Here is a 26,956-nt window from a genome sequence, read left to right on the forward strand (position 1 = left end):
TTGTGTATTTCTGTGGGGTCGATTGGTGATATCCCTTTATCATTTTAATTGGTAATGGAATTTGATTCTTCTCTCTTTTTCTTCTTTATTAGTCTTGCTAGTGGTCTGTCAATTTTTGTTGATCTTTTCAAAAACCAACTCCTGGATTCATTGATTTTTGGAGGGGTTTTGTGTCTCTATCTCCTTCGGTTCTTATCTGATCTTGGTTGACTATGGCCTTCTGCTGGCTTTCAAATATGTTTGCTCTTGCTTCTCTCCTAATTCTTTTAATTGCGATGTTAGAGTGTCAATTTTAGATCTTTCCTGCTTTCTCTTGTGGGCATTTAGTGCTATAAATTTCCTCTACACACTGCTTTAAATGTGTCCCAAGAGATTCTGGTATGTTGTATCTTTGTTCTCATTGGTTTCAAAAGGCTCCTTTATTTCTGCCTTCATTTAGTTGTACTTATTAGTCATTCAGGAGCAGGTTGTTCAGTTCCATGTAGTTGGCCGGTTTGATTGAAGGTTTCTTAGTCCTGAGTTCTAGTTTGATTGCACTGTAGTCTGAGAGACAGTTTGTAATAATTTCTGTTCTTGTACATTTTGCTGAGGAGTGCTTTACTTCCAATTACATTGGTCAATTTTTGGAATAGAAGTGCGATGTGGTGCAGAGAAGAATGTATATTCTGTTGATTTGGGGTGGAGAGTTCTATAGATGTCTATTAGGTCTTGCTGCAGAGATGAGTTCAATTCCTGTGGATATCCTTGTTAACTTTCTGTCGTTAGTCTGTCTAATGTTGACAGTGGAGTGTTGAAGTCTCCCATTATTATTGTATGGGGTCTAAGTCTCTTTGTAAGTCTCTAAGGACTTGCTTTTATGAATCTAGGTGCTCCTGTATTGGGTGCATATATATTTAGGATAGTTAGCTCTTCCTGTTGAATTGATCCCTTTACCATTATGTAATGGCCTTCTTTGTCTCTTTTGATTTTTGATGGTTTAAAAGTCTGTTTTATCAGAGACTAGTATTTACAGCCCAGCTTTTTGTTCTCCATTTGCTTGGTAAATCTTCCTCCATCCCCTTTATTTTTGAGCCTATGTAGTAATGTCTCTGCATGTGAGATGGGTCTCCTGAATACAACAGACTGATGGGTCTTGACTGCTATCCAGTTGCCAGTCTGTGTCTCTTAATTGGAGCATTTAGTCCATTTACATTTAAGGTTAAGATTGTTATGTGTGAACTTGATCCTGCCATTATGATATTAACTGGTTATTTGCTCATTAGTTGATGCAGTTTCTTCCTAGCCTCGATAGTCTTTACATTTGGCATGTTTTTGAGATGGCTGGTACCAGTTGTTCCTTTCCATGTTTTGTGCCTTCAGGGGTCTCTTGTAAAGGCAGGCCTAGTGGTGACAAAATCTCTAAGCATTTGCTTAATCTGTAAAGGATTTTATTTCTCCTTCACTTATGAAACTTAGTTTGGCTGGATATGAAATTCTGGGTTTAAAATTCTTTCTTTAAGAATGTTGAATATTATTTACTCTCTTCTCGGCTTGGAGTTTCTGCGAGAGATCTGCTGTGAGTCTGATGGGCTTCCCTTTGTGGGTAACCCGACCTTTCTCTCTGGCGCATAAGATTTTCCTTCATTTCAACTTTGGTGAATCTGGCAATTATGTGTCTTGGAGTTGCTTTCTTCTCGAGGGGTATCTTTTGTGGCGTTCTCTGTATTTCCTGGATTTGAATGTTGGCCTGCCCTACTAGGTTGGGAAGTTCTCCTGGATGATATCCTGAAGAGTGTTTTTCCAACTTGGTTCCATTTCCCCCTCACTTTCCAGGCACCCCAATCAGGCGTAGATTTGGTCTTTTTACATAATCCCATACTTCTTGCAGGCTTTGTTCATTTCTTTTCCTTCTTTTTTCTTTTGGTTTCTCTTCTGCTTCATTTTTCATTCATTTTGATCCTCAATGGCTGATACTCTTTCTTCCAGTTGGTGAAATTAAGTTTACTGAAGCATTGCATTTATCCGCGTATTTCTCGTGTCATGCTTTTCATCTCACTTTCATTTCGTTTATGACTTTCTCTGCATTAGTAGTCTAGCCGTCAATTCTTCCACTTTTTTTTTTTCAAGATTCTTAGTTTCTTTTCTTTAGATACGTAATTCCTCCTTTAGCTCTGAAATTTGATGGACTGAAGCCTTCTTCTCTCATCTACGTCAAAGTCATTCTCCGTCCAGCTTTGATCCGTTGCTGGCGATGAGCTCGCTCCTTTGCCGGGGAGATCGCTCTTGTTTTTTGAATTTCCAGCTTTTCTGCCCTACTTTTCCCCATCTTTGTGGTTTTATCTGCCTCTGGTCTTTGTTGGTGATGTACTGATGGGGTTTTGGTGTGAGTGTCCTTCTGTTTGATAGTTTTCCTTCTAACAGTCAAGGACCCTCAGCTGTGGAGTCTGTTGGGAGATTGCTTGAGTCCCTCCAGACCCTGTTTGCCTGGGTATCAGCAGCAGGGGCTGCAGGGTAGTGTTTGGGCAAGTGTACCTGTCTGATTCTTGCTTTGGAAGCTTCCTCTCAGGGGTGTACTCCTCCTGTGAGGTGTGGGGTGTCAGACTGCCCCTAGTGGGGGATGTCTCCCAGTTAGGCTACTCAGGGGTCAGGGACCAGCTTGAGCAGGGAGTCTGTCCCTTCTCAGATCTCAACCTCCGTGTTGGGAGATCCTGCTCTCTTCAAAGCTGTGTCAGGGCAGAGTGGATTTTGGGTCTGCAGGGTATCTGCTGCTTTGTTATTGTTTACTGTGCCCTGCCCCCAGAGGTGGAGTCTGCAGAGACAGGCAGGTTTCCTTGAGCTGCTGTGGGCTCCACCCAGTTCGAGCTTCCCAGCAGCTGTTTACCTACTTAAGCCTGAGCAGTGGTGAAGCCCCTCCCCCCAACCTGCGCTGCTGCCTTGCCCGGTAGATCACAGACTGCTGTGATAGCAATGGGGAGGCTCGTGGGTGTGGGACCTCAGCCAGGTGTGGGATATGATCTCCCTGTGGTGTTCCTGTTTGCTCAAAGCGCATTGGGGTGGGAGTTACCGATTCTCCAGGTGTTGTGTGTCTCCAGTTCCCCTGGCTACCAGGAAGGGATTCCCTTCCCTTGGCTTCCCAGGTGAGGCAATGCCTGCAGCCCTGCTTCAACTCTGCAGCTGGTCGGGCTGCAGCAGCGGTAGTACCGATCTTCGGCACTCCCCAGTGAGATGAACCCAGTACCTCAGTTGAAAATGCGAAATCACCGGTCTTCTGTGTCGCTGGCGCTGGGAGTTGAAGACTGGAGCTGCTCCTATTCGGCCATCTTGCTCCGCCCCCACTAAATAACTCTTATTATTTTGAGATATGAAAGCTTTTAGCATGAAGGGGTGTTGAATTTTATTGAAGGCCTTTTCTGCATCTATTGAGATAATCATGTGCTTTTTGTCATTGGTTCTATTTATGTGATGGATTACGTTTATTGATTTGCCTATGTTGAACCAGCCTTGCACCCCAGGGATGAAGCCGACTTGATTGTGGTGGATAAGCTTTTTGATGTGCTGCTGGATTCGGTTTGCCAGTATTTTATTGAGGATTTTTGCATTGATGTTCATCAGGGATATTGGCCTTAAATTTTCTTTTTTGTTGTGTCTCTGCCAGGTTTTGGTATCAGGATGATGCTGGCCTCATAAAATGAATTAGGGAGGAATCCCTTTTTTTCTATTGATTGGAATAGTTTCAGAAGGAATGGTACCAGCTTCTCTTTGTACCTCTGGTAGAATTCAGCTGTGTCTGGTCCGAGAGTTTCTTTTTCTTTTTTTTTGGTTGGTAGGCTATTAATTACTGCCTCAATTTCAGAACTTGTTATTGGTCTATTCAGGGATTTGACTTCTTCTGGTTTTGTCTTGGGAGAGTGTATGTGTGCAGGAATTTATTCACTTCTTCTAGATTTTCTAGTTTATTTGCATGGAGGTGTTTATAGTATTCTCTGATGGTAGTCTGTATTTCTGTGGGATCAGTGGTGATAGCCCCTTTATCATTTTTTATTGCCTATTTGATTCTTCTCTCTTTTCTACTTTATTAATCTGGCTAGCAGTCTATCTATGATATTTAGTTAATCTTTTCAGAAAATCAGCTCCTGGACTCATTGATTTTTTGAAGGGTTTTTCATGTCTCTATCTCCTTGTGTTCTGCTCTGATCTTAGTTATTTCTTGTCTTCTGGTGACTTTTGAATTTGTTTGCTCTTGCTTCTCTAGTTCTTTTAATTGTGATGTTTGGGTGTCAATTTCAGAACTTTCCAGCTTTCCGATGTGGGCATTTAGTGCTATAAATTTCCCTTTTAACACTGCTTTAGCTGTGTCCCAGAGATTCTGATATGTTGTCTCTTTGTTCTCATTGGTTTCAAATAGCTTCATTATTTCTGCCTTAATTTCGTTATTTACCCAGTAGTCATTCAGCAGCAGGGTGTTCAATTTCCTTGTAGTTGTGCGGTTTTGAGCAAGTTTCTTCATTCTGAGTTCTAATTTGGTTGCACTGTGTTCTGAGAGACTGTTCTGATTTCCGTTCTTTTGCATTTGCTGAGGAGTGTTTTACTTCCAACTATGTGGTTGATTTTAGAATAAGTGCTATATGGTGCTGAGAAGAGTGTATATTCTGTTGATTTGGGGTGGAGAGTTCTGTAGACGTCTATTAGGTCTGCTTGGTCCAGAGCTGAGTTCAAGTCCTGAATATCCTTGTTAATTTTCTGTCTCGATCTATCTAATATTGACAATGGGGTGTTAAAGTCTCCCACTGTTATTGTGTGGGAGTCTAAGTCTTTTTGTAGGTCTCTAAGGACTTGCTTTATGAATCTGGGTGCTCCTGTATTGGGTGCATATATATTTAGGATAGTTAGCTCTTCTTGTTGAATTGATCCCTTTACCGTTATGTAATGCCCTTCTTTGTCTTTTTTGATCTTTGTTGGTTTAAAGTGTGTTTTATCAGACTAGGATTGCAACCCCTCCTTTCTTTTTGCTTTCCATTTGTTTGGTAAATATTCCTCCATCCCTTTATTTTGAGCCTATGTGTGAGATGGGTCTCCTGAATACAGCACACTGATGGGTCTTGACTATCCAATTTGCCAGTCTGTGTCTTTTAATTGGGGCATTTAGCCCATTTACATTTAAGGTTAATATTGTTATGTGTGAATTTGATCCTGTCATCATGATGCTAGCTGGTTATTTTGCCCATTAGTTAATGCAGTTTCTTCATAGTGTCCTTGGTCTTTATATTTTGGTGTGTTTTTGCAGTGGCTGGTACTGGTTTTTCCTTTCCATATTTAGTGCTTCCTTCAGGAGCTCTTGTAAGGTAGGCCTGGTGGTCACAAAATCCGACAGCATTTGCTTGTTTGGAAATCTCTTTTGCTTATGAAACTTATTTTGGCTGGATATGAAATTCTGAGTTGAAAATTCTTTTCTTTTCTTTCTTTCTTTTTTTCTTTTCTTTCTTTTTTTTTGAGATGGCGTCTCATTCTGTTGCCCAGGCTGGAGTGCAGTGGCGTGATCTCAGCTCACTGCAACTTCCGCCTCCCAGGTCCAAGTGATTCTTCTGCCTTAGCCTCCCGAGCAGCTGAGACTACAGGCATGTGCCACCATGCCCAGCTAATTTTTTTTTTTGGTATTTTTAGTATAGACAGGGTTTCACCATATTGGCCAGGCAGGTCTTGAACTCCTGACCTTGTGATCCTCTTACCTCGGCCTCCCAAAGTGCTGGGATTACAGGTGTGAGCCACTGCACCCGGCTGAAAATTCTTTTCTTTAAGAATGTTGAATATTGGCCCCCACTGTCTTCTGGCTTGTAGGGTTTCTGCAGAGAGATCCACTGTTATTCTGATAGGTTTCCCTTTGTGGGTAACCTGACCTTTCTCTCTGGCTGCCCTTAATATATTTTCCTTTGTTTCAACCTTGGAGAATCTGATGATTATGTGTCTTGGGGTTGCTCTTCTTGAGGAGTATCTTAGTGGTGTTCTCCATATTTCCTGAATTTGAATGTTAGCCTGTCTTGCCAGGTTGGGGAAGTTCTCCTGGATAATATCCTGAATTGTGTTTTTCAACTTGGTTCCATTCTCCCCATCACTTTCAGATACATCAATCAATCGTACGTTTGGTCTTTTCACATAGTCTCATATTTCTTGGAGGCTTCGTTTGTTCCTTTTCACTCTTTTTTCTCTAATCTTGTCTTCATGCCTTATTTCAGTAAGTTGATCTTCAGTCTCTGACATCCTTTCTTCTGCTTGATTGATTTGGCTGTTGATACTTGTGTATGCTTCACGAAGTTCTCCTGCTGTTTTTCAGCTCATCAGTTCATTTATGTTCCCCTCTAAACTGGTTATTCTAGTTAGCAGTTCCTGTAACCTTTTATCAAGGTTCTTAGTTTCCTTGCATTGGGTAGAACATGCTCCTTTAGCTCAGAGGAATTTGTTATACCCACCTTCTGAAGCCTACTTCTGTCAATTTGTCAAACTCATTCTCTGTCCAGTTTTGTGCCCTTGCTGGAGAGGAGTTGTGATCATTTTGAGGGGAAGAGGCATTCTGGTTTTGGGAATTTTCAACATTTTTGCACTGGTTTTTCCTCATCTTTGTGGATTTATCTACCTTTTTGATCTTTGAGGCTGGTGACCTTTGGATGGGGTTTTTGTGTGGGGGTCCTTTTTATTGATGTTGATGTTGTTGCTTTCCGTTTGTTAGTTTTTCTTCTAAGAGTCAGGCCCCTCTTCTGCAGGTCTGCTGCAGTTTGCTGGAGGTCCACTACAGACCCTGTTCACCTGGTTATCACCAGTGAAAGCTACAGAACAGCAAAGATTGCTGCCTGCTCCTTCCTCTGGAAGCTTTGTCCCAGAGAGGCACCAGCCTGATGCCAGCTGGAACTCTTCTGTATGAGGTTTTTCTAGATCCCTGTTGGGAGGTCTCTCCCAGTCAGGAGGCACTGGGGTCAGGGACCCACTTGAGGAGGCAGTCTGTCCCTTGGCAGAGCTTGAGTGCTGTGCTGGGAGAATCCTCCTTGTCAGGATCAGCTGCTCTCTTCAGAGCCGGCAGGCAGGAAAGTTTAAGTTCACTGAAGCTGTGCCCACAGATGCCCCTTCCTCCAGGTGCTCTGTCCCAGGGTGATGGGAATTTTATCTATAAGACCCTGACTGGGGCTGCTGCCTTTCTTTCAGAGATGACTTGCCCAGTGCGGAGGAATCTAGAGAGGCAGTCTGGCCACAGCTACTTTGTCGCATTGTGTTGAGTTCCGCCCAGTCCAAACTTCACCTTTTCTTCTTCTTCTTCTTTTTTTTTTTTTTTTTTTTGAGTTGGAGTTGGAGTTGTGTTCTTATTGCCCAGGCTAGAGTGCAATGGCATGATCTCAGCTCACTGCAACTTCTGCCTCCCAGGTTGAAGAGATTCTCCTGCCTCAGTCTCTCTAGTAGCTGGGATTGCAGGCATGCACCACCACTCCCGGCTAGTTTTTTTTTTTTTTTTTTTTACTAGAGACGTGGTTACACCTTGTTGGTCAGGCTGGTCTTGAACTCCTGAGCTCAGGTGATTTACCCACATCAGTCTCTTAAAGTGTTGGGATTATAGGTGTGAGCCACTGTGTCCAGCCAAAAAGAAACACTTTCAAAAATTTTCAGAACTGGAAATTGAAGTTAGTATAAATATATGATTAGTAATTATTTTACCAAAAGTGGTTTTTAGAACAAATTAATTTTGTTAAGTGATGAATAGATTTTACACTTTATGATGGCCAATAGAAATCTGACCATTTCAATTACCCTGTAATTTCTGCTAGGCAAATCTTTTTTTCAAAGGACTATTAATTAGAAGTGGTGTTAGCATAGGTAGAATGGCTGCTGACATCTAACATAAAGGTAACTAGTTCATTTATTTGTGAAGCTGTATTTTAAAACTTGAATATGTTTTATGCTGAAATAAACTAGAGAAATAAAGAGGTTATAATTATTCAAACTTCCCTATTTTCAAAGAAAATGAGCTATATAATGAAGTTGTCTGTATTTCCTAAATTTACTTTAAGAACTGTTATGACATCTACAGAAAAGAGTATGTTTAGGCCAGTTGTGGTGGCTCACACCTGTAATCCCAGCACTTTGGGAGGCTGAGGTGGGAGGATTTCTTGGGTCCAGGAATTTGAGGCTACAGCGAGCTATGATCATGCCACTGTATTCTAGCTTGGGTGAGTGACAGAGCGAGACCCCCTCTCTACAGAAAAAAATTATATATATATATTTAGAAAGTTTCACGTTTTAGGAGAAAAATAAAAAACTATTCTGATGTCCAGAGATTTTGTCAGATGTCGAATAGCTTTAGGTCAATTGAATTTAGAATTATTTTTCTGTTAACATGGTATACACAAGAGCATCATGTGGAATCAGGTATTTTTAGTGAGTCTTTGGGACTTAAGGCTTTAAGAAATTAAAATTTAAGTATTAAATATCTCTCTAGGCTGGGCACAGTGGCTCACACCTGTAATCCCAGCACTTTGGGAGGCCAAGGCGGGTGGATCACCAGAGGTCAGGAGTTCGAGACCTGAGTCCCCGTCTCTACTAAAAATACAAAAATCAGCTGGGTGTGGTGGCGCACGCCTGTAATCCCAGCTACGCGGGAGGCTGAGGCAGGGGAATCACTGGAACCCGGGAGGCGGAGGCTGTGGTGAGCCAAGATCACACGTCACTGCACTCCAGCCTGGGCGACAGAGTGAGACGCTGTCTCAAAAATAAATAAATAAATAAATAAATAAATAAATAAATCTCTTACTGAAGCATTCAGTAAATGATCCATTTAATAAGTTTCAGGTCATTTACTTTTGAAAACTGATTTTTTAAAAAGGCTTTTACGATTTTTATTTTTAATAACAAAACTGACTTCCTTTCAATCATCTTTTATCTTTATTGGTGTATATAAAAGGAGAATGAATGTTTTGTGTTTATCATTGCCTAATTACTGTTTTGCAGTACATTATGTTGCTTGCAAGTTGCTGAGTATGTGTGAAGCCTCATTTGCCTCAGAACAAGGTATTCAACGACTGATTATGGTAAGTCTTAATTTAGGAGAAAGTGGAGATGAAATGAGATGGTTGTTACTTCTATGAAAATGGTTAAAGTTAGTGTGAAACTAGAAGGGGGCTGAATCTTTTAGTGCTATCCTTTTTTGGTGGTGTTCCTTTTATAATGATATATTTACTACAGTTAAAGTTCTCAGAATACTGTAGTTATTATAGTGGTTCAATGAACCAAATACTGAACTTATAATTCTGGGTTGATGATTTATTTTTTACTTTTCTCACCTCTAACTTGATAGAGTAACTGTTTCTTCATCTAAGGGAATGGTAATACTTAGTTCTAAATGAGTTTTTCAAATGAAAAATTTGAAGCACTAAGTAAATAAGGAAAAGAGTACAGGATTTGAAGTCTGAAGACCTAGGTTAGGTCTGCCACTGACTAGCTATGTGACATTGGAAGATTACTTAGTTTTCTCATTTGTAAAATGAAAATGGTAATATCTACCTTAGAGTGTTATAGAGTTAAAATTAGAGTTTTTGTGAAAAATGCTTTGTAAACTATAAAATGTATGCATAAGTACATAGTGGTAGAATTTGTCCATGTAAAATGCTATGACAACAGCCTGATAAATCCTGTATCATATATAATATGATAAAACTGAGTTGAACTCAGGGTTCACCTTGCGTGTTTTCCTTATTTCAAAGATTGTAGCCACTCCAGTGCCTTCACACAGTTATAGTTTCTCCAGCTTTTAGGGTTGTTTAGAGTGGGACAGTCAGTTTGAATTGAGCTATTCCATCATGGCTGAAAGTGGAAGTCTTCCTCTTACATTTCTGTTATTTAGAAGATTTAAAAAAAATTTTTATTTTGAGAAGGAGTCACCCTGGCTGGAATGCAGTGGTGTGATCTGAGCTCACTGCAACCTCCATCTCCTAGGTTCAAGCAATTCTCCTGCCTCAGCCTCCCAAGTAGCTGGGATTACAGGCATGCGCCACCACGCCCGGCTAATTTTTATATTTTTGGTAGAGACAGGGTTTCACCATGTTGGCCAGGCTGGTCTTGAACTCCTGACCTCAAGTGATCTGCCCACCTCGGCCTCCCAAAGTGCTGGGATTACAGGCGTGAGCCACTGCGCCCGGCCTAAAAGATTAATTTTGTAAACATTTATTTCCACCCCCCCAAAATACAAATGTATGTTTATGTAAAATTAAGTTGTTCAGAAAAGTAATTAAAGTAATAAAAAGTTATTTTCTGCTCCATCCCTCTCTATCTGTTCTCTCTCTCTCTCTCTTTTTTTTTTTTTTTTGACAGGGTCTCACTCTGTAGCCCAGACTGGAGTGCAATGGCATGATCTCGGCTCACTGCAGCCTCCACCTCTCGGGTTCAAGTGGTTCTCCTGCCTCAGCTTCCCGAGTAACTGGGATTACAGGTGTGCCACCATGTCAGGCTAATTTTTTTTTTTTTTTTTGAAGTAGAGACAGGGTTTCACCATGTTGGCCAGGCTGGTCTCGAACTCCTGACCTCAAGTGATCCACCTGCCTCGGCCTCCCAAAGTGCTGGGATTACAAGAGTGAGACACCGCACCCAGCCTTATCTGTTCTCTTGCTCCTTAGGGCAAATACATTTTTTTAGTAGAAAAATATTTTTCCCAATGTTTTAAAATATTTTATTTTGTAAAAGCTCAGACATATATAAAACAGGTAAGATAGTACAGTGATTCCCCCCATTTACCCATCACTCAGTTAGAGTAATCATCAACTCATAGCCACTCTTGTTTCTTCTATATCTCCTCGAATAGCAAACCCCTGGCCCCACTGCATTATTTTTATTATTTTTAATTTTTTTTTGAGATAGAGTCTTGCTGTGTCACCCTGGCTGGAGTGCAGTGGCATGATCTCAGCTCACTGTAACCCCTGCCTCCTGGGTTCAGGTGATTCTCCTGCCTCAGCCTCCTGAGTAGCTGGAATTACGGGCACCCACCCACCACACCCGGCTGATTTTTGTATTTTTAGTAGAGACGGAGTTACACCATGTTGGCCAGGCTGGTCACGAACTCCTGATCTCAGGTGATCCGTCCACCTTGGCCTCTCAAAGTTTTGGGATTATAGGCGTGAGCCACCACTGCGCCTGACCAACCCACTGGATTATTTTTAAGCAAATTCAAAATGTATAATTTTGCCCATAAATATTTCAGTATGTGTTTCTAAAAGACAATGTATTTGTTTTTCAGCTTGTAATGCTTAATTTTTTAAAACCTAGAGGAAGCTTGGTGGTGTATACATGGCCATTTGATATTTTTAGAACTAGGAGAGTTCAATATCTTATAGAATGTAAATGTACCCCAACACATTTATTTATTTATTTATTTTCTATTTTTCCACAAATTATTGGGGTATAGGTGGTATTTGGTTACGTAAGTTCTTTTTTTTTTTCTTGAGATGGAGTCTCACTCTGTCGCCCAGGCTGGAGTGCAGTGGCATGATCTTGGCTCACTGCAACCTCTGCTACCCGGATTCAAGCAATTCTCCTGCCTCAGCCTCCTGAGAAGCTGGGATTACAGGCGCCTGCCACTGCACCTGGCGAATTTTTGTATTTTTAGTAGAGATGGAGTTTCACCATCTTGGCCAGGCTGGTGTTGAACTCCTGACCTCATGATCCACCTGCCTTGGCCTCCCAAAGTGCTGGGGTTACAGGCATGAGCCACTGCGTCCGTCCATAAGTAAGTTCTTTAGTGGTGATTTGTGAGATTTTGGTGCACCCATCACCCGAGCAGTATACAAGACATCATATTTATAGTCTTTTATCCCTTGCCCCACTCCCACTCTTCCCTCCAAATCCCCAAAGTCCATTGTATCATTGTTATGTCTTTGCATCCTCATAGCTTAGCTCCCACATGTCAGTGAGAACATAAGATGTTTGGTTTTCCATTCCTGAGTTACTTCACTTAGAATAATAGTCTCCAATCTCATCCAGGTCACTGTAAATGCTGTTAATTCATTCCTTTTTATGGCTGCATAGTATTCAGTTGTATATATATACCACAGTTTTTTAATCCACTTGTTGATTGATGGGCATTTGGGTTGGTTCCATGATTTTGCAATACGCATGCACATGTAATTCTTATCAAAATTAAGCTTAGTCACTAAAAGAAGATTTGCTATCTGAACTTTGTTCTGCAGTTTTTTCACTTTTGCCATCAGGCACTGGAGCATCTGACGTCTCAAGAAGATCTGGGTCTAGTCCTTCTGATATCATTTTGTTTCTTATTGCCATCACTGGTACACTCACTTGAACCATTTTGAGATATATGACATATCTTGAATCTTTAGCTACAGTTATTTCCTGCTAATACTTGACTTTCCTGTGGTCCAGAGTCTTATGTACTGTCCTGCTGTTATTACCCTGAGGTGACTTCAGAACGTGATCCATTTGTGACATTAGTGGCACTTTAAGGAGATACTTCAAATGTGCCATCATCTAGGCCTGGTATAGATGACAACTTTGCATCTACAATATAATTTTCTGGATAAAAAGATAAAGGTTTGCCAGTTTTTCCTCACTAAATGTAGAAGAGCAGTTAAGGAACTATACAGTGTGCACCACAATTTGGTTTAGAAAAGTCACCATTCTTTTCTGTTGAATAGCTGGCACCTTGATCAAGTCTATGCCTGACTCCCACGAGAGGAAGCCCATCTTTATCCATCTCCTCAGCAAGCAGGGGACCCAGGACTCACCCATGAACTCCTACCAGATGGGGCCTGCCCAACCCTGTAATTGTGTCCCAGTGCTTCCCCACGTCCCCCAAGACAATGTATTTTTATATTCAACAAACGCAGTTCACTTTATCACACTTGATAAAACCTAACAAAGATTTCCCCAAATCAAATATCTAGTCCTCCCACCCCCTCTCCAATTGGTTTCTTAAAATCAGGACCAAAGATAATCCATACTTTGTATTTTGTTAATATGTCTGTTTTAATGAAGCTACATGTTGTCTTCTCTTTTTTTTTTTTTTTTTTAAATCTGTTGAACAGATTTATTTGTTGAAGAAATGAGGTTGTCCTATAGAGTTTTCTAAATTCTGGGTTCTGGTGCATCCTCATGGTGTCACTTAATAGTCCATTGTTTCCTCTAACCCTTGTTTTCTATAAACTGATAATTAGATCTACAAGCTTGTTCTGATTCAGGTTTGATATTTGTCAGAATAATTTATAGGTAGTATGTTTCTGAATCCTTGGATTCAGCCAATCATGGATTGAAAATATTACCAAACAGTCTTATAAAGATAACAATACAATAAAAAATACAAATAAAAATACAGTATAACAACTATTCACATAGCATTTGTATTATATTAAATCATCTAGAGATGATTTATAGTACATGGGAGGATGTGTATAGGTTATATGCAAATATTACACCATTTCATGTAAGGGATTATATAATGTATTTTTATATTATATATAAATATATATTATATTAAAATATAAAATATTTTAAAACATATGTACAAAATTTATATAAAGTATGTGTTCAGATATAAGCAGGCAAGTATATACTCATATCTCCCCTCATTCCCCCATTTTCTTAGATAAATGGTAACATTCCATATATACTCTTCTTCACCTGATTTGTTGTTGTTGTTGTTGTTGTTTTTGTTTTGTTTTGTTTTAGATGGAGTCTCGCTCAGTCACCCAGGCTGGAGTGCAGTGGCATGATTTCGACTCACTGCAACCTCCGCCTCCCGGGTTCAAGTGATTCTCCTGCCTCAGCCTCCCGAGTAGCTGGGATTACAGGCACCTGCCACCACGCCCGGCTAATTTTTTTGTATTTTTAATAGAGATGGGGTTTCACCATATTGGCCAGGCTGGTCTCGAACTCCTGACCTTGTGATCCACCCACCTTGGCCTCCCAAAGTGCTGGGATTACAGGCATGAGCCACCGCGCCCAGCCTCTTCACCTGATTTTTTCCCCCTTATTTAACATTATATCCTAGGGATTACTCCATAGAAATATGTAGAAATATTCCTTATTTTTTCTCATCTGACAAAGGGCTAATATCCAGAACCTACAAAGAACTCAAACAAATTTACAAGAAAAAAACAAACAACCCCATCAAAAAGTGGGCAAGGGATATGAACAGACATTTCTCAAAAGAAGACATGCATACAACCAACAGACACATGAAAAAATGCTCGTCATCACTGGCCATCAGAGAAATGCAAATCAAAACCACAATGAGATACCATCTCATACCAGTTAGAGTGGCAATCATTAAAAAGTCAGGAAACAACAGGTGCTGGAGAGGATGTGGAGAAATAGGAACACTTTTACACTGTTGGTGGGATTGTAAACTAGTTCAACCATTATGGAAAACAGTATGGCGATTCCTCAAAGATCTAGAAATAGAAGTACCATATGACCCAGCCATCCCATTACTGGGTATATACCCAAAGGATTATAAATCATGCTGCTATAAAGACACATGCACACGTATGTTCATTGCGGCACTATTCACAATAGCAAAGACTTGGAATCAACCCAAATGTCCATCAGTGACAGACTGGATTAAGAAAATGTGGCACACATACACCATGGAATACTATGCAGCCATAAAAAAGGATGAGTTTGTATCCTTTGTAGGGACATGGATGCAGCCGGAAACCATCATTCTCAGCAAACTATCACAAGAACGGAAAACCAAACACTGCATGCTCTCACTCATAGGTGGGAACTGAACAATGAGATCACTTGGACTCTGGAAGGGGAACATCACACACTGGGGCCTATTATGGGGAGGAGGGAGGGGTGGATTGCACTGGGAGTTATACCTGATGTAAAGGACGAGTTGATGGGTGCTGACGAGTTGATGGGTGCAGCACAGCAACTTGGCACAAGTATACATATGTAACAAACCTGCACATTATGCACATGTACCCTAGAACTTAAAGTATAATAATAATAATAAAAAGAAATATTCCTTATTTTTAATACCTGTATTTCAGTTGCTGTATGTACCTTATTACGTTCAACCAGCCTCCCTTGATAGACATTTGGGTGCTGCAATGAATTGCCTTGTGCATATGTCTTAGCCACTTTTAAGGCTATTACTGTAACCATTTCTGTTTCCACTCTCATGGTTCTCTCTATGTATCTTAGTTACATGCTTGTATCACTGTATTGGTTTGGGAGGGCTGCCATAACAAAATATCACAGGTTGGTTGGCTTAAACAACAGATATTTATTTTCTCACAGTTTTGAAGGCTAGAAGTTCAAGATCAAGGTATCAGCAGGTTTGATTTCTTCTGAGTACTCTTTCCTTGGCTTGTGGATGTCCACCTTTTTGCTGTGTCCTCTCACACGGCCTTTCCTCTGTGTGTGCTCATTCTTTGTGTCCATTTGTGTGTCCAAATTTCCTCTGGTTATAAGGATATCAGTTAGATGAAATTAGGGCCTGCCCTAATGGCCTCATTTTAATGCAATCCTTTCTTAAAGCCCCTATCTATAAATACAGTTACATTCTGAGGTGTTGGAGGTTAGGGCTACAGTGTAGGATTTTGAAGGGACATAATTCTGCTTGTAACAATAACTAATTCTTTTTTTTCTTTCTTTCTTTTTTTTTTTTTTTTTTTTGAGACAGGGTCTCACTCTGTTGCCCAAGCTGGAGTGCAGTGGCATGATCTCAGCTCACTGCAACCTCCACCTTCAGGGCTCAAGCGATTCTTGTGCCTCAGTCTCCTGAGCAGCTGGGACTACAGGCATGCACCACCACGCCCAGCTAATTTTTTGTATTTTTAGTAGAGATGGGGTTTTGCTGGTTGTTGCCCAGGCTGGTCTCAAATTACTGAGCTCAGGCTATCCACCCGCCTCGGCCTCCCAAAGTGCTAGGGTTACAGACGTGAGCCACTATGCCTGGCCAATAACTAATTATTGATTTATCAGCTTTATTTATGATCTATTTATTTGCTATTATAATGGATAAGGATTTATCTCATATTATATCATGTTACCTCCACCATCCTCTCTCAATTTTTGTTAATTATATTATACTATTTTAAATTTATCTGTTGGCTGTCTTTCAAAACTTTAAATTGTATATATTTTATATACACATGCATATAATTTTTTGTATATATGTATGTATTTTAAAAGTATACTTTTTTTGAGATAGGATCTTGCTCTGTCACCCAGGCTAGAGTTCAATGGCGCGATCTTGGCTCACTGCAACCTTGGCACCCTGGGCTCAAGCGATCTTCCCATCTCAGCCTCCCAAGTAGCTGGGACCACAGGTGCGCACCACCATGCCCAGCTAATTTTTTTGTATTTTTAGTAGAGATGGGGGGGGTCTCACCATGTTGCCCAGGCTGGTCTCGAACTCCTGAGCTTAAGAAATCCGTCCACCTCGGCCTCTCAAAGTGCTGGGATTACAGGCATGAGCCACGGTGCCTGGCCTAAAATTATATATATATATATAATTTTTTTTTTTGAGACAGAGTCACATTGCCTGTCGTCCAGGATGGAGTGCAGTGGCGTGATCATGGCTCACTGCAGCCTTCACCTCCCAGGCTCAAGCGATCTTCCTGCCTCAGCCTCCCTAGTAGCTGAGACCACAGGTGTGCACCACCATGCCCAACTAATTTTTAAATTTTTTGTAGAGACAGGGTCTTGCTATGTTATGTTGCTCAGGCCGGTCTCAAATTCCTGGCCTGAAGTTATCCTTTCACCTCAGCCTCACAAAGGGCTAGGATTACAGGCGTGAGCCACACCATGCTCAGCCCAAGTCATGTATTTAAACTTTTCTTTCTTTTTTTAAAAAAAATCAGATTTGGAGTTTATCTCTTTACTTGCTACTTTGTGAGGATATTTCCATTCTTTCTATCTCTCTTTCCCTTTAACCTTCCACCTTCTGTCACCTCTAACATTTGCATTTTTAGCTTTGTTGATCCCAAATAATGAAAACTGAAAAGGCATGTTATTGATTGTGACTATTATTTAACTCTGTGGATTATAATTTTATATCTCTGTATGTTTCCATCTGCTAGCTCTCTCAATTCTATTTTCTCAGATATTCTGTTGTTCAGTGTGATGTCCTTTCACGGCATTGGTTTCCCTCAATTGTTTGGTAATTCTTGCTCATATTTGATTTGAAATTCTGTGATGATCTTCTATGAATATGGTGTCACACTGTGTACTATAACCTGAATCCAGTGACTGATGAAGAGGTAGGACTGGATGTTTTTCATTAACTTGTGTTGTCAGCCACCTAGAACTCTGTTTCTGTCCAGCCAAAGTAATTGTACTCTCTGTTCCTTTCTGGAAAGGAGGGAGGAAGATCCTTTCTTAGGGAGGCCTACTGCCTGATGTTCCTACTGTTCACATCCAGGGCTGTTTCCACATTTTGCATTTTTGTGCATGGTGGGATATCTACCAGTTACAATACTGTGAGCTCCTTCAGTGAGACTGAATGTAAAGGTACTTAATAAACATTTGTTGGATTAATCCAAATTTTATTGCAGATGGAATTAAAAACTAGAACTCCAGTAGTCTAATGCTTATCATATACCTTTCTTCAAGTATGTGAAGCATTAAGTTTTTCAAAACTTTCTCTTCCTAAGTTACCTCAATGTTTTCTTTTAATATTTCCTCAGAAGATGTGTTTTTAAGTCTATTAATTTCTGCTATTATTTTTGTCTTAATGACCATTTCTCTTAAATTGTGGAGTTCAAAGTAGAACACAGAACTCTAACAAATGCTAACTGTTGCTTTTTGTTTTCTGTGAGTTACATGACTGAATATGGACAGAGGATTCAGTATTTTCTCCAGTATTCCCCAACCAATTTGTTGGAGGTATGAATTTTTAAAAATGATTTTCTAATTTCTCTCTTCTAGATGAATATAAGAATAGGAAGAGAATGGTTGGATGTTGGAAATTTTCTAATCGCTGATGAATGTTTTCAAGCTGCTGTGGCCGTAAGTTACCATTGATTTTTAGCTGAGGCAATTATTAGTAGTAACATCTGTGGTTATTGTCATTGGTACATTGTACTGTGGTTTTATTTTTCAGAGTCTGGAGCAATTATACATCAAATTAATTCAAAGGAGCTCCCCTGAGGCTGACTTGATCATGGAGAAGATTACTGTTGAGAGAGACCACTTCAGAGTGCTTTCTTACCAAGCAGAGTCTGTAGGTATCATGGGCACCAGGGTCTTCCAGTGGGGCATTTTTTCCATATGTAAATGTAAAAGAGATGATATATTACCTATTGGAAGAAAGTCAGATGTCACTGGCCTTTTATAGGATATTAATTTGACCTTTTTATCTCTGTTATATCTGAAGGTGATGTTACTAATGCTGATTGGAATCTATGGGGTGGCTAAGGGTGAGAAGACTGATATACAGTTAAACATCATTTTCACCCCCTGCATGTAACACCTGTCATTTATTTATGGCAGCAGTCCCTACTTGAAACACCTGTCTCTGTGACTCTCTCTTACATTCACAGTCTGCCTAAAATATTTGCCTGAAAAGAGCCTTCTCATTTGCAGTTGTTCTGAGTTGTCTATTGATGCTTTCTAAAAGTCTGCTGCGATCACACACTGTTTAAAGTTATATTTTACCTCTGTTTACCTTGTGGATTTCTTTGTCATCATACACTTAGGTGTGCATTTGAGCTATGATGAGTTCGCTTTCTGTTATTACACAATTCTGGAAATGAAAAATCCCCAGCTGGGCATGGTGGCTTGTGCCTGTAATCCCAGCACTTTGGGAGCCTGAAGTGGAAAGATTGCTTGAGCTCAGGAATTGGAGACCAACCTGGGCAGCATAGTAAGATCCCCATCTCTACCAAAAAATAAAAGTAAAAAATTAGCCAGGCTTGGTGGTGTGCACCTGTAGTTCTGGCTACTACGGAGTCTGAGGCAGAAAGATCCCTTGAGCCCAGGAGTCTGAGGTTAAACTGAGCTATGAGTGAGCTATGACTGTGCCACTGCACTCCAGCCTGAGTGACAGAGCTAGACTCTGTCTCAAAAAACAAACAAAATAACAACAAGAAAGAAAAGTCCCCTTTTTATTTTGTAACATTTATTGAGATACAATTCATATACCATAAAATTCACCCATTTACACTGTATAATTCAGTAATTTAGTATATTCACAGAATTGTGCAATGTTCACCACAAGCTAAGTTTAAAACATGTTTGTCACGCCAAAAAGAAATCCCCATCAGCATTAGCAGTCATTCATCATTGCTTCTGACCCTAGCTCTAGCAACCGTGAATTTATTTTCTGTCTCCATAGATACGCCTATTTTTGACATTTCATGTTAATATAATCATGCAATAAGTGGTCTTTTGCGATTAGCTTCTCTCACTTAGCATAATTGTTTTCAAGGTTCATCAGTGTTGTTGCATGTTTCACTGTATGAATATGCCATGTTTTGTTTATCCATTCATCTATTGATGAACATTTGAGTTGTTTCCAATTTTTGTCTATTGTGAATAATTCTAATGTGAACATTCATTTACAGTGTGTGTATGTATGTTTTTAATTTTCTTTGGTATATAACTAGGGGTGGAATTGTTGGGTAGCATGGTAACTCTAAGTCTGTGTTTAACCTTTTGAGAAACTGCCAGAATGTTTTCCATAGTGGCTGAACTATTTTATTACACTTCCCCCAGTAGTATCTGAGGGCTCCAATTTCTCTACATCTAAAAATTTTATAGTTTTAGCACTTACACTTAGATCTGTGGTCCGTTTTAAGTAAATTTTCAGGTATAATGTGAAGTAGAGATCTAACTTCATTCTTTTGCATGTGGCTATTCAATTGTCCCAGTACCATTTGTTGAGAAGACTATTCTTTCCCCATATTGAATGACCTTAGCACCTTTGTCAAAAATCAACTTATCATAGGTGTAAGAGTTTATTTGTGGACTCTTGATTCTATTCCATTGGTCTATATGTCTAGCCTTATGCTGGTACCACACTTGTCTTGATTACTGTAGCTATGTAGTAAGTTTTGAAATTGGGAATTGCAAGTCCTCCAGTTTTGTTCTTTTTAACATTTGTTTGGACTTTTCTGGGTCCCTTACATTTCCATATGAATGTTAGGATCAGCTTTTCAATTTGTGCACAGAAGCCAGCTGGAATTTTGATAGGGATTGAATTTATAGAACAATTTGGGGGATATTGTTATCTTACGAATATTGTGTTCTGGTCCATGAACCTGGGATGTCTTTTCATTTATTTAGGTTGTTTAATTTTCTCTCATTTATTTATTTTTATCTTTTTTTTTTTTTTTGTAGAGACGAGGTTTTGCTATGTTTCCCAGGCTGGTATCAAATTCCTGGCCTCAAGCAGTCCTCTCACCTTGGCCTCTCAAAGTGCTAGGATTATAGGTGTGAGCCACCATGCCTGGCCAGACCTATGTGTGGTATTTTTGTCGTTCTTTTACAGACAGGATCTTGCTCTGTTGCCCAGGCTGGAGTAATGTGGCCCAATCATAGCTCACTGCAGCCTCAACCTCCTGGGCTCAGGGGATCCTCCTCCCTCAGCCTCCCGAGTAGGTAGGACTATGGGGGTATGCCACTGTGCCTGGCTAGTTAAAAAAATATATATACTTTTTGGGTAGACGTAGGGTTTTACTATGTTGTCTAGGCTTATCTTGAGCTCCTGGGCTCAAGTGATCCTCCCACCTTGCCCTCCCGAAGTGCTGGAATTACAGGCATGAGCCACTGCGACTGGCCAGACCTATGTATTTTAATTGTCCACAAGCTCAAACTTAAATCAGTGATGTGACGTAGCTGCAAAAAAAGCTAGCACGGCCCTAGGCTATGTTAATAGATACATAGTGTCCACATCTAGGTAGTTAATTCACATTTTGAATATTGTGATAACTTCTAGACATCACATTTTAAAATTACTGGGTTGGTGTACAAAGTATATCATATGAAAAATATTTGGAGAATATAGTGATGTTTGTCTCAGAAAAAGAAGACAGTAGGAATGATAGCTCTCTTTGAATATTTTAAGGACTATTGTATTAAAAAGGAATTAAACTCCACAGGATAGAATGAAGAACAATGGTAGAAATTCTAGGAAGACGAATTGTGGCTTTATGTAAGTAGCTTTTTATCAGTGATAGTAATCGTATAATGGAATAGCTTTCCTGCAAGATTCTAAGTCTGTTTTCACTGGAAAACTGTAAGCAAAGATGTGAGTATCCTAATAATTATACATTGCAGAAGGAATTCCTTCATTTGGTAGGAAATTTGACTACTGTGATCCTTAAGTCCCTTTTAACACCAAGATCCTATGATTTCAGAAGGTCTTGTAGCATTTCTTCAGTGTGGTGGATGTTGATATCTAAATGGCATCTTCTTTATATAGCTGGTTAAAAGTGTTAGTTGTTATAATCAGTAATGAGAACTATATAATTCTTGACTTTGATAAGTGATGACATCTTCAGAAGTTGAAGTGAAGGCTAATTCCTTTTGCTGTAAGTTCATTTTTCATTTCTAAGACACTCTCACCATTAGAGTTTATGAGTTTTGTTGATATTTGCTTGGGAGAAGACATCTTTAAAATGGCGGTTAATAGCGGTGTTTGATAATGAGTTTTCTCTGTCCTAATAAAGCTCCTGAGAGGCCTTATCTTTTTCTAGGCACCTACCATTTAACCAGTTAGATAATTGCTTTATTATTTATTAAATTATTCAACAGACAAGGAATATCTTCTATGAACAGACTACTATGCTAGGTTTTGTGGAGTAATGCAAACAATCACATATCCTATCCTCAAGGATTATAGTTTAGTTGGTGAGATAAAGGATGCATATACAAGATAGAAAAAATTGGGTACTATAATAGTTGTACAGATAAGTGATCTACATGCAGTGTTCAGTGCTGTGTGTGAGTGGAGATATAATATATGGTCATTTTCCTTAAGAAAATTATAAGCTAGTTTGAGAGACAGGCCATAAGTACATGTTCTAAAACTGGAAAAAGGAAAATATTAAGTGCCAAATGAATGACTTAGGTTAGGTGGGACACAGACTTTGTCTAAAGTGGTCACATCACCTTCCTAACAATTGTTAACATTTTATTTTTCCTCAATCCCTATATCCACTTGCAAGGTGAAGGATACTTTTCTGTGTATGCATGTGCCAGATTATTCTTCTGTAATCTTTCGGAATTGTAAAAATAACTATAGATCTTGGTGTTTCTCCTAATTCCCCATTTCCCTTGGTTACTGACAGTGCCTCTTTCTGCATTGTGCATCATCTGCAGATGCAAGGATCGTATATTTTGCTTCTGCTCCCTCCCCTATTTAAAGTGAGACCATTTGTAGAAGCTGACAAGGTCACACTGAGGAAGGGGCTATGAGCTTACCTATAAAGACTATGATGGAGGCTATCCTGGAGACACAAGCCAAGTGAAAGCCAGCTTTCTCTATCATATCAAGGACTTTGGTTCACCATCTTTCCTAGTAGTTAAAAAAGTAGTAATGTAAAAAAAATTAATCTGCATTGTCAGCTTCTAGCATAGTGCATAGCACGTAATAGATATTATGTAAATGTGTGTGGTACAAATGAATCTGCTCTCCCCCTATTATTCCTTTCTGATCTTTTTACCCCCCCCCCCCCATCCTATCAAAAGAGTGGCAAGTAGTATGTAAAATGTGAAAGACTGAAAAACACTAGTACAGGCAAGTACTACAAGAGTGTAGAAAAGTGGGGAGATTATTGTGGACTGGGTTGTAGGGGAAGACACACAGGATTTAGAGCATGATTTGAACTTTGAAGGAAGAAACAGACTTAGGAAAGTGGGGAAGAGGGCACAGAATATTCCAGGCAGAGCAAAGGTTTGCACATGAACAAAGTCATATAAGGCAGTAATGTGCATGCCATGTTTAAGGAAGAGTGTGACCAGTTTATCTGAAGGAAAGTATTTTGCAAGGGCACGATAAGTGCTAAGTCTGGAGAAGTAAGTAGGGCCAGGTTGAGAAAGCCCAAATATACCTCTTTGAAAAAATACTTTTGAGATTTTCCTAAAGGTACTGGGGTAATTGAAAGTGTTTAGGAAGAGGTTTGGTGGCACCTAGTGAAGAGTAACCTGTAATCATGTTTAGACTTGATTGAAAAGTAAACAGGGCTGGGCGCGGTAGCTCAAGCCTGTAATCCCAGCACTTTGGGAGGCCGAGACGGGCGGATCATGAGGTCAGGAGATCGAGACCATCCTGGCTAACATGGTGAAACCCCGTCTCTACTAAAAAATACAAAAAAACTAGCCGGGCGAGGCAGCGGGCGCCTGTAGTCCCAGCTACTCCGGAGGCTGAGGCAGGAGAATGGCGTAAACCCGGGAGGCGGAGCTTGCAGTGAGCTGAGATCTGGCCACTGCACTCCAGCCTGGGCGACAGAGCAAGACTCTGTCTCAAAAAAAAAAAAGAAAAATAAACAGAATCAAGGCATAGTGTAACCATGAACCGGTGAAAGCCTGGACTATAGTAGTACCAATGAGAATGAGAAAGAAGGGACAGATATAGGAGACATATAAAGGAAGCAATCATTTACGCTCAGTGAGAAGGACTTGAACCATTGAATCTTTGGAGGCAGGAAAGGGAGGATAATAAAGCCTGTTCATTCCACAAACATTTACATGTTGTTAGGAGGTGGGAGAGTACAGTCAAAAGTAGAGCAAACACTGCTAGGCATGGTGGCTCACACCTGTAATCCCAGCACTTTGGGAAGCCAAGGTGGGAGGATCATTTGAGGTTAGGAGTTCAAGACCAGCATGGGCAACATAACTAGACCCTATCTCTGTGAGAAAAGAAAAAAAAAATTAGGCAGGCATGGTGGCACATGGCTGTGGTCTCAGCTTCGTGGGAGGCTGAAACAGGAGGATCACAGGTTGAGGCTGCAGTGAGCCATGATCACACTATGGCACTCCAGCCTGGGTGGTAGAGTGAATCCCTGTCTTTAAAAAAATCAAATTTAATTACATTAAAATTTCAAAAAGCAGAGCAAACAAAAAAGAAGGAATACCAGAGATGAAAGAGGACTAGAACAGTGTGGGTCATCCATGAGAAGAGAGCTTGGAGAAAAGGATGATCAACAGTGGCCAGTGCGTCAGAGAAATAAAAGAAAATGAGGTTGGAATAAACGGCATTGAACCTGATGTTTAGGAAGATGATAGTGACCATAGAAAGCAGTTTCAGTAGTAAGGTGTCTCAGTTCATTTCGTATTGCTATAATGGCATACCTGAGGCTGGGTAATTTATAAAGAAAAGAGATTTATTCTTGCTCCTGGTTCTACACGCTGTACAAGAAGCATATGCCAGCATCTGCTTCTGGCCAAGGACCTCAGTAAGCTTTCAGTCATGCCAAAAGTCTAAGGGGGAGCAGGCATATCACATGACAAGAGAGGGAAGAAGAGATACAGGGGAGGGTGATACCAGACTCTTTCAAACAATGCCATCTTACAGGAACTACTAGAGCAAGAACAACTCACTGTTACTGTGGGGAGGGAGCCAAGTCATTCCTGAGAGATCTGACTCCATGACCTAAACACCTCCCACTGGGCCTTACCTCCAAAATTGGGGCATCACATTTCTCTCTTTTCTTTCTTCCTTCTTTTTTTTGGGGGGGGGGGTATTTCTAGTAGAGATGAGGGTTTCCCCATGTTGGCCAGGCTGGTCTCGATCTCCTGGCCTCAAGTGATCTGCCTGCCTTGGCCTCCCAAAGTTCTGGGACTACAGGCATGAGCCACTGCCTAAATACTTAGTCTTTTCTGATGAAATTGGCGGTGGTGTTAACAAATGTGATTTGATTTGATTTGATTTTTTTTGAGACCGAGTCTCGCTCTGTTGCCCAGGCTGGAGGGCAGTGGTGCCATCTCGGCTCACTACAACCTCCACCTCCTGGGTTCAAGCGATTCTCCTGCCTCAGCCTCCCGAGTAGCTAGCTGGGACTACAGGCAGCCGCCACCATGCTCAGCTAGTTTTTGTATTTTTAGTACAGACGGTGTTTCACCATGTTGACCAGATATGGTCTTGAACTCCTGACCTCGGGTGATCCACCCGCCTCGGCCTCCCAGAGTACTGGGACTACAGGCATGAGCCACCATGCCTGGCCAACAAATGTGTTTCTAAAAACTTTTAAAAATTTTGAAATAAGCATAGATTTGCAGGAAGCTACAAAAATAGTAAAGAGAGTTCTGTGTATCCTTCACCCAGTTTTTCCCCAGTGGTAATATCTTGCTTACATATAGTGCAATATAAAACCAGGAAATAGACATTGATACAATCCACAGACCTTATTTAGATTTCACCAGTTTTATATGAACTCTCTTGTGTGTGTTCACGTATGTTTATATAGTTCTGTACAATTTCATCACATGTGTAGGTGTAGATTCATACCACCACAATCAAGATACAGAACAATTTCATTACCACACAGATTCTTTACATAACCCCTTTATAGGGATACCCCTTTCCAGTCATCCAAAACCCAGGCAACCAAAACCTAGTCTCCATCTCTATAATTTTGTCATTTTAAGAACATTGTATAAATGTAATAATATACTATGTAACCATTTCATATTGGTTGTTCTCACTCATTTTTTTTTTTTTTTTTTTTTTTTTTTGCGATCCATCCTTGTTGTTTTATGTGTTAATAGTTTGTTCTTTTTGTTTGTTTGTTTGTTTTTGAGACAGAGTCTCGCTCTGTCGCCCAGGCTGGAGTACAGTGGTGTGATCTCGGCTCACTGCAACTACTGCCTCCCGGGTTCAAGCGATTCTCCTGCCTCAGCCTCCCAAGTAGCTGAGATTACAGGCATGTGCCACCACATCTGGCTAATTTTTTTGTAGAGATGGGGTTTTGCCATGTTGGCCAGGCTGGTCTCAAACTCCTGGCCTCAAGTGATCCGTCCACCTCTGCCTACCAAAGTGCTGGGATTACAGGCATGAGTCAACACGCCCAGCCCTGTTCTCTTTTTATTGCTATGTAGAATTCTATGCTATGGATGTACCAATTTGTTTAGCCATTCACCATTGAAAGAATTTGGGTTGTTTCCAATTTTTGGCTATTGTAAATAAGTTGGCATGAACATTTTCATACAGGTTTTTGTGTGGACATAAAGGGTATATTTAGTTTTTTTTTTTTAGAAACTGCCAACTGTTTTCTAGAGTGGCCATGCCATTTTACATTCTGTGTTTTGTTTGTTTTGTTTTGTTTTGTTGTTGAGACAGAGTCTCACTCTGTCACCCAGGCTGGAATGCAGTGGCATGATCTCAGCTCACTGCAACCTCCGCCTCCCAGGCTCAAGTGATTCTCCTGCCTCAGCCTCCCGAGTGGCTGAAACAACAGGTGTGTGCCACCATGCCTGGCTAATTTTTGTATTTTTAGTAGAAATGGGGTTTTGCCATGTTGGCCAGGCTGGTCTCAAACTCCTGGCCTCAAGTGATCCGTCCACCTCTGCCTACCAAAGTGCTGGGATTACAGGCATGAGTCAACACGCCCAGCCCTGTTCTCTTTTTATTGCTATGTAGAATTCTATGCTATGGATGTACCAATTTGTTTAGCCATTCACCATTGAAAGAATTTGGGTTGTTTCCAATTTTTGGCTATTGTAAATAAGTTGGCATGAACATTTTCATACAGGTTTTTGTGTGGACATAAAGGGTATATTTAGTTTTTTTTTTTTAGAAACTGCCAACTGTTTTCTAGAGTGGCCATGCCATTTTACATTCTGTGTTTTGTTTGTTTTGTTTTGTTTTGTTGTTGAGACAGAGTCTCACTCTGTCACCCAGGCTGGAATGCAGTGGCATGATCTCAGCTCACTGCAACCTCCGCCTCCCAGGCTCAAGTGATTCTCCTGCCTCAGCCTCCCGAGTGGCTGAAACAACAGGTGTGTGCCACCATGCCTGGCTAATTTTTGTATTTTTAGTAGA

General features: G+C 40.4%; 1 protein-coding gene and 1 pseudogene across 1 annotated transcript in view; one reads left to right on the forward strand and one right to left on the reverse strand.

The window, feature by feature from the left end:
• The window catches only part of TEX11 (testis expressed 11), a 329,846-nt gene that overhangs the window by 50,404 nt on the left and 252,486 nt on the right, over window positions 1-26,956 (forward strand). Inside the window, exons 5-7 of the mRNA XM_031660592.1 lie at window positions 8,965-9,044; window positions 17,902-17,982; window positions 18,077-18,196. Of these exons, the coding sequence (XP_031516452.1) occupies window positions 8,965-9,044; window positions 17,902-17,982; window positions 18,077-18,196 (281 nt within the window). The remainder of the gene's footprint in view (window positions 1-8,964; window positions 9,045-17,901; window positions 17,983-18,076; window positions 18,197-26,956) is intronic.
• On the reverse strand, window positions 12,047-12,964 carry LOC101005733 (annotated as a pseudogene).

This window comes from Papio anubis, chromosome X (assembly GCF_008728515.1).
Source record: "Papio anubis isolate 15944 chromosome X, Panubis1.0, whole genome shotgun sequence".
NCBI classification, from domain to species: domain Eukaryota; kingdom Metazoa; phylum Chordata; class Mammalia; order Primates; family Cercopithecidae; genus Papio; species Papio anubis.